This window comes from Dryobates pubescens, chromosome 22 (assembly GCF_014839835.1).
Source record: "Dryobates pubescens isolate bDryPub1 chromosome 22, bDryPub1.pri, whole genome shotgun sequence".
In the NCBI taxonomy this organism is placed as follows: domain Eukaryota; kingdom Metazoa; phylum Chordata; class Aves; order Piciformes; family Picidae; genus Dryobates; species Dryobates pubescens.
Genome location: NC_071633.1, coordinates 18,476,355 through 18,484,212, shown reverse-complemented (window position 1 = coordinate 18,484,212; position 7,858 = coordinate 18,476,355). Strand labels below are relative to the sequence as shown.

Here is a 7,858-nt window from a genome sequence, read left to right as displayed (position 1 = left end):
TCCTACTGCCAGTTTCAGATGCAAATCTAATTAACGAGCCGCCTTTTGAGTGGCACACAGGAACGGTGCAATTCAGGGAGCTGTTGGACCTTTTGCCTTCTTTTCGGTGTATTTATAGGTAGCTCCATGAGATTTTGAAAGCGTAGGCGGTGGTGTGAAGCTACAGGGTAGCGAGTGCAGATCTGCTGTAGCTAATGAGACTTCCCAGGCACCAGAGCTAGGGAAAAGGATTAGCTCCAACTTCTTACTAATGCGTTCAGGGGCGGGCATCGGAACACTCGCGGGCCCGACTTTGTCTAAGTTAATTTAGAAATGACTAAATCGTGAAAGACCTCTCTAAATAATGCGTGTTATTTGTAACTGTGAACTGATTGATTTAGTAATAACTGTTTGCTTTCGACGCCGAGGACAAAGCGAGGGGACACACACACACGCTGAAGGAACCCTGACGCCTGAGTGAAAGCCACTAAAACGTGCTGGCCCCCCTTCAGCCTCCCCAGGACCCGCACCCCCTTTCTTACGCGTCTGCACTTAACAGGCGTACTTTCAAAAGCCGCCTCCCGAAGACGTTTGCTTCGAGCATCCCACACACACAACACCGCCCCCACGACCCCCCGGACTAAGCGGTGGTGCCCAAGCGGAGGGTCCGCGGCTGCTTCGCCCTTCTCCGCGGGGCCGGGGCGGGCGCAGCCAGCCCCCAGTGCGGGGGTGTGCGGGTGTGTGGTGTGGCGGGGAGCGATGCTGTGTAATTTTATCCACGCTGCACTCTGGGAGTTCACACGAGACTGATACCTTTTGCCTCCTCTGCTTTGTATCAATTGGTCGCAGATCAGGCTATTGTTGCAGGAAGCTGCTTTTATTTCTATGCTCCGTCGATCAACTATTTTCCCCACAGTCTCTTGCCGAAATTCAGTGGGTGTCTCTCTCCCTTTCTCCCTCCTCCTGCCTGCCTGTCTGCCTGTCTCTCTCTCCCGCATGCCGTCTGTCTAGCTGGAAACCCAAGGAGAAGGCTGATCACGGCAGCTCCATCTAATACAAACAGCTGGGACTCTTCGGTGGCCTTTGCTGATGTCTATTGATTTAAGTAAATCTGAGACAGATAAAAGGGCCAGATCGAGGCTGATAAAAACTTGCCGATGTTTCACGGCTCGAAGCAGTGTGTGCTCTGCAACTTTGGAGGGCTGCTAGCAAGACGGCTTTAATGGGACCCCTGGTGTCATTCGCTCCAAGCCTCCATCTCCCCAGCAGACTAAGCGCTGCGGCCATCATGCCACAATGGTTATAATTTGGATCTTGTTCCTGAGTTTGTTGCAGGAGCCGTGGTCCCCGGGGCGGGCCGCGGGGGTGCCCGAGGCCACCGGAGCCTCCCTGAGCGACCCCCGTCCGCGGCGGGATGCGGGGGGCCGAGGCGGCGTCTACGAGCACCTCGGGGGAGCGCCCAGGCGCAGGAAACTCTACTGTGCCACCAAGTACCATCTCCAGATCCACCCCAACGGCAAGATCAACGGCACCCTGGAGAAAAACAGCGTCTTCAGTGAGTACCGGGCACACCTTTCCCCATCCAGCTTCCCCCGGGCCTGACTGTATGGGCAGGAGGGGGGTGTCTCTCGCTCGGACCAATTGCGTCCTGCTCCAGCATCCACGGGCAGGCGGCGGCGGGTTCTGGGACCGTGCCGGACGGGGCGGTGGCGAAGCCGCTCCCGCCTCTCCTCCTGCCCAGCTCTGCCCCGGGGCCGGAGCCGCTGCACGGCGGCCGGAGCTCCTCGGTAGGGACCGGGTCACTCCCAGCTGCCGGGACTTTCGCTCCCTCCCCTCGATGTGGTCGGCGAGACCTCGCCTTGGCGTTTCGGGGGCCACCCTCTGACTTCTCCGGACCCCGCAGCTCCCTTTCCGCACCCTTGCTCCCATTCTGGCCCCGGGGGCTGGCGGGCTCGACGAGGTAACCTCCTCAGCCTCCCGGGCAAGGGACTCCCGAGCGGGTCCTGCAGGGTGCGGTGACCTGCTTGTCGGCGGAGGGGCTGGGTCCCCCCGGGGCGGAGCCGGATCCTCAAACCCCAAGTTCCCCCCGACGGGGACCGGGAACCTGCCTTGCGCAGCCCGCAGGACCTGTCACTTACTCCACCGAGAGCTTCCCACGCCAGCCCTGCCCCATCCCGGACCACTGGGCAGCCGGTGCCCTCACATCACGCAGGGGCTGAATCCCGCTGCCCTCCTCGACGGGCTGCAGGCTGCTGCCCTCGCCTTCCTCGTTCTGGCCCATCTTGTCTCCCGCTGGGGACTTGAGCTTCCACGGGCTAAATCACATCTGTCCCCTTTGACATGTGCCGGGGATCGGCGGTAATTAAGATGAAACGGGATATGTCGGTAGTGTGGGGGTTTGTGCGAGGGCGGCAGGAGGGAGGAGAGCGGGGCTGAGCTCTGCCGCTACCCCGGGGGAGCCCAGGGCGCCCCCGCAGCCAGCCCGGCCCCGGACGCGGGCACAGCCCGGCCTCTGTCCCGGCCCCACTACCCCAGGAAGCGTAAATCCCGACTGGTGATGGCACACAGAGATAGAGAGACCTCAGGGATCAGTTTGAAGTCCATAAAGGAAAACCACTATTTCCTAGAGGAAAACCCCCTCGCTATCAAAGCCTGGAGGAGGCATCCTTCAGCAGCGAACCGGTGCCTGATTCAAACCAGCTGTACCAAAACCCCAACTCTCCCAGACACGATCGGTCCAGCAATCCAGTTCTACAAAGGGGACAGGGCCCTGTCTCTGCTTTATCACTGCCAAAATGCAGCAATGAGTTTGGGTGGGAGGGTCACCTCTAGTTTCCAAACACTCATAGAAAGTACTGAACCATTAGGTCACAGCTGGAGAATCAAGAGCAGTTTGAGCGAACCAGCTAGAGAGATCTGCACGGACAACCCAATGTCTCCTGAGCCATTTGTGCCTCCATCAGCATCTTGGCACCTTTGGCTGAACATAAACATTTTGGCAGGTATTGTGGCAGCCTTGCCTGTGGCACTCCTCTTGTGTTTGAGAGCTTGTCTTTAATGGCCTGAAAAATCTCTTCCTTTTAATTTGGCTTGGGCAGTCCTTGTCTGGAGGGCTACACTGACTTCTTAAATGACAAGTTCCTTCCACGATTATGTACATGGCTCTAAAATGCAGTCGACTTGCTCTGGTTTACCCTCTGGAGACCTCAGCAAGGGCTTTGTCCTGAAACAGACAGCTTTGTGACTGGTTTCAATAAGTCAAGAGCTCTTGTGCTTCTAAGCATTAAAGAGGATTTAAACTTTTCCTTTTATATATATATACATATAGGATTAAGCAATCCTCTAGTTCAGTGTCACATCTCTCCCATTTCTGAAAGAGTTCAATCTCAATCCAGGGATTTATTGCCAAAGCTTATCTCAAACAATTCCCACATCGTGGTTGTTTTGTGTGGATTCAAATAACACTCATGTTTCACTCACACAACTGCACGGTGATTTGATGTGAAGTAGTGATAGGTGTGAAATCACACTCTGCAGGTAAGCAGTCATTCAGACAGCTCAGAAAATTACCTGTGGTGGTGAGCAACAAGATGTCTCATAGTTCTTTCTCTTTCTAGGTATTCTTGAAATAACTGCTGTTGATGTTGGGATCGTTGCCATCAAGGGCTTGTTTTCCGGCAGATACCTGGCCATGAACAAAAGAGGCAGACTTTATGCATCAGTAAGTTTCACTTAAGCCTGGAGTATACCTGTCATTTTCCATCTCCTCTTCCAGTGTGGAGCACTGATTTCTTAGAAATCAATGTTTATGGAGAAAAGATGACTGTTGTAGCAGATTTCTGCCTGGAATTGTTACAGACAACCAAAAAGCCCCCTTGTAGCAGTGGCAAGAAGCTGTTTCCTTGCTGTCCTGCTGCCACTCCAGCCAAAAGCAGGAGAATGTAATTGGGAAAGGGATTTCACGCAGCCAAAGACCTGGCAGTTGGGTGCACTGAGACAGTCTGCAGTGCAGAATGTCCATCTCTGTTCAAAACTGTCCTTATCTGTATCTGATGTGGATCTTGGACACTGGCAGAGGATACATGTGTCAGACAGGGTATCCAGAGGCAATTAAGCATCCCTGTCACTGGAAAGCAGCCTGCTGATGAGAGTTTCTTTGCACAGAGTATTTGGTTAGGCAGGGGAAGAATTTACAGGTACTAAAAGGCAGGAAAGGAAGTACTGAGAAGGTGTAAGAAGATAAAAATTTAAATGAAACAACTTATTCTACTCCTTTGACCTCTGTTTTCTTTTTTTCTTTTGATCTTTGAGGCAAAATCTGAGCTCTACTAACCTGAGTGGGAGTCTTGTCTTTTCAGCCCAGCCAATATTGCCTCTCAGTGAATAAAATACTTCAGCTTAGCCTTCTTCACATTCAGGGACACACTAAGGCCTATCTGCCTGTGTGTGCGCTATGCAGACTATCTGCCTACTTGAGTTTCTTCCATTGTCTTTGATTACATCGCTAGCAATCTTGTGATCTCTTTCTGTGTAACAGCCATACTGGGCAGCTTCTCACAGAATCCTGTGGCATGGAAACAGGTTTGGAGAGGGTAAGGTGTGGCTACATGAGACTGGCTTCCTGCAATCAGTCATTCTATATAATTCAGTTGATTTTAACAGCATGATATGTGAGCTTTTTCCATGTGAATGCAACCCAGGTAACACAATCAACTCTGTTGCCTCCCTGGTTTAATGTATTTTACTCCACCTTTTCAAGGGTCTTCTGGTAGTGTTTACAGCCCAGCTTCTGTAATGTGTCTCATGTGATGCACACACTGATTACTGGCCCTGGTTCTGTGCTGCTGCAGAACAGCAGATCACAATTTTGGAACCGGAAAATGCAGCCAAAGTGGAATGAGACCAAATGAGCTTTTCTGTGTCAGAGCTATGGATGGCCACTTCTGTGCTTCCAGTTCATATTCTGATTAGAATGGAGCTCCTCCATCAGCTCATAGACAGCATCTGCCCCAAAGAAATTAATGGGAAGGATGAATTTTCAAGTTCTTGCTCTTCATTCTTTCTTTCTTGTTTGAAATTGGTATTTTTTCCCCCTCCAGATTAATTGAACTGAATTAAAATAAGATTAAATAAATTATGAGCAAAGAAAAGCCTAGAGTAGGGTTGCCCAGAAAGTCCTTTTTTTCCTGGACTTCCCTTTTTAATTTGAGGAGCATCAGGCTATCCTGAAGTTTGTTCAGCTGTCACTTGCCAAGAAATAACAGCCATGAAACATTTCTGTGTACTAGAAAAGGTAATTTTTTTGCTGTTCCAGCTCAGGTTTGAGAGAGACTGTTTCAGACTTGCATTTCAGAGGAGACAATCTGGGGAAAAATTATGGCATTCCAGCTTTTTTTTTTTTTTTTTCATTGAAGAAACAAGAGCTGAGAGTTCAGTTTAGGAGAAGCTTCCTGTCTTTCCCAGAAAAAAAACTGGCCAGCAACCTTACTGATGTTCCAGGAAGCTGGGCAAGGCCCCTATTTCAAATAAGATTTGACTTCTCTGGGGATAATTGCCCAGGGAGCATTTTATGAAATAGTATTGGAATAACTCTGTTATCCCTTGGTTCACCAGCTTTCACATGTCAATAAAATGAGTTTGTTGAGTCTGCAGGATTCCTTTGTGTCCTTGGCAGATTGGGATAATCCTCTAAGTTTATCCTCTGCCATAAACATCCTACAGCCAAAACTAAGGCAGGCAGCACAACAATCTACCTACATGTGGCAGTTGCATGGGCTCCAGCACCACAGCATATGAGAACCATGTCCTTGCAAGGAAGGGAACTTCCGTTTTACAGCTGTGAAGCAGAGACATGTGGAGTCTTTTAAAATCTTGTTAAATGCCTATCAGCCTTTCTGGGGAGTGAACAGCATTAAAAACATGTTGTTAATGGAGCTTACGGCTTTTTTGGCCCCAGCCTGGCTACCTGAGCCCTTTCCATGTCCTCAAGAGAGGTGATGTGAAATAAAAAACCTCTGTAAAGACCATGGTAGCAGTTCTCCTCTGCCCTACACATATTAGATGATGAAATCTTAATCACACAGGTACAGCAAAGATGATTTTGTAGGCAAGAAAACACATACAGTGTGGGAGGTCCTTTACTACTACTCTCAGGGAGGAGGAAGGACTTCATGTGCCAGGCTTTTACATGGTTTTCTCTCAGATGAGGACCAGATAAAAAGGGGCAAAGTTTGATAGATCATGTAAAGTGTGAGCACCCAGAATGGGTGTGTATCCTCCCCTCCAGCTGGTGACAAAGGAGCAGCTTAGCATTTTGAACGAACACACTGCTGGCCAGGGGTGTTTTCATTTGGTACTGTAGCAAACAAAGAAGCTTCACAAAGATGTTGTTTACTGCTCAGCTATCTGTAACAAACTGAATGGATTAGACTTGCAAGTGTGTCTAACTACTAAGATACCAATTCAAAGAGCCACATTTGACATTAAACTGTAGGACTCTATGTTTTCAATAGATGTCAAAGGTTGATAGGCAGCAGTGAAATCCTCTGTCCTGTTTGCAGGCAGATTTGGATACAGAAGAGCAAAAAATAAACCTTTGCAGCAGAGCTATTCATTCCCATTCACCAGCCATTTTTTCTGGTTTCATGCTGTTTTGTGGTCTTATTTTGTCTCTGATCCACAGAGCATGCTCACACTGCTAACACAGAGCACCACACTGCGCAGCAGTTCAGGCTCAGCACTTCTCTTCTGCTTGCCTTTTGCAGCACCAGCCTGAGTTTTTCTCTCCACATTGCTGTCCTTATCCTAAAGCCAAACAGAGTCTTGCTTAAGACTTTAGTTCTTTAGTTCAATCTTAGTGAGGCAGGAGAGAGCTATTACCTGTGCAGCCTTTCTTAAGCTTTGTCATGTTTGCTTTACAGGAAAATTATAACTCAGAGTGTGAGTTTGTGGAGAGGATCCACGAGCTGGGTTACAACACCTACGCGTCCCGTCTCTACAGGACTGTACCCAGCAGAGCCGGCAGCAAGCGCAAAGCCAGCGCAGAGAGACTCTGGTATGTCTCAATCAATGGGAAAGGACGACCCAGAAGGGGCTTTAAAACTCGCAGGACACAGAAATCTTCCCTCTTTCTGCCCAGAGTGTTGGATAACAAAGACCATGAGATGGTCCGACTGTTCCACACCAACATGAAATACCGAGAGAGCCTCCTGAAGCCCCCAAGCAAGAACCAGAGAAGGAGGAGAGGACGCTGATGAGGGTGGGGGAGCTTGGCTAGAGGATGGAAATGACTGAGAGTCTTCAAAATGCTACTAAAAACACTAACAGCTGTGATTGTATGACAGGCATTAACAGGGAGGTGTTTGATACACTGTGTGATAGAACTGGAAGTCACATCACTTACTTTTAGCTATTGTAGTATTGTTATCTGTGGTAAAAGAGGTGTGAGGTGAAATAAGGCACGGTCAAATGTAAATTAGTTGGATGTAATAATTCTGTCAATGACTTTCACCTTTTCTTTTCTAAAAAAAAATCCCAAACAAACCAACCACAAACCCCAAAGAGCTTTTTCATTGCTAGCATTTTCATTGTCGCTTGCCATGGGGTATTACCTCAGTGACCCTGAGCTCCCAGAGCCTATCAATAGTTTACACTTACTAATCATGTGTCCACAGAGAAAGCAGAGCACTGCCATAGCTCTCTTGGCAGTTCCTCATGAAAGGCTACAGTCCTATTTTTATGGAATACAGGAGATAGAAAACTGGTTTATTTTTTTGGCTTACATGTATTTATTTTTCCTTTACAATCATCCAGTATCAATTATACTTTTTCCAAGACAAGTGAAATCTTAGCTGCTTTCGACAGACGGACTTGTTGCTAG

The 7,858-nt window shown here is 48.9% G+C and overlaps 1 protein-coding gene across 1 annotated transcript; it reads left to right on the top strand.

Moving 5' to 3' along the window:
- The first annotated feature begins 849 nt into the window (after positions 1-849).
- Positions 850-7,586, top strand: FGF3 (fibroblast growth factor 3). The gene is made up of 3 exons (XM_009897497.2): positions 850-1,534; positions 3,597-3,700; positions 6,900-7,586. Exons 1-3 carry the CDS (start codon positions 1,276-1,278, stop codon positions 7,230-7,232), a joined length of 696 nt encoding a protein of 231 aa, XP_009895799.2. The 5' UTR covers positions 850-1,275; the 3' UTR covers positions 7,233-7,586.
- Positions 7,587-7,858: the final 272 nt, after the last annotated feature.

Bases quoted from the DNA above. Each gene is read 5' to 3' on its own strand.
- FGF3 (XM_009897497.2), top strand. From the start codon at position 1,276: ATGGTTATAATTTGGATCTTGTTCCTGAGTTTGTTGCAGGAGCCGTGG. The intron at 1,535-3,596 runs GTGAGTACCGGG...TTCTCTTTCTAG, and splicing joins GGAGAAAAACAGCGTCTTCA to GTATTCTTGAAATAACTGCT. The intron at 3,701-6,899 runs GTAAGTTTCACT...TTTGCTTTACAG, and splicing joins GAGGCAGACTTTATGCATCA to GAAAATTATAACTCAGAGTG.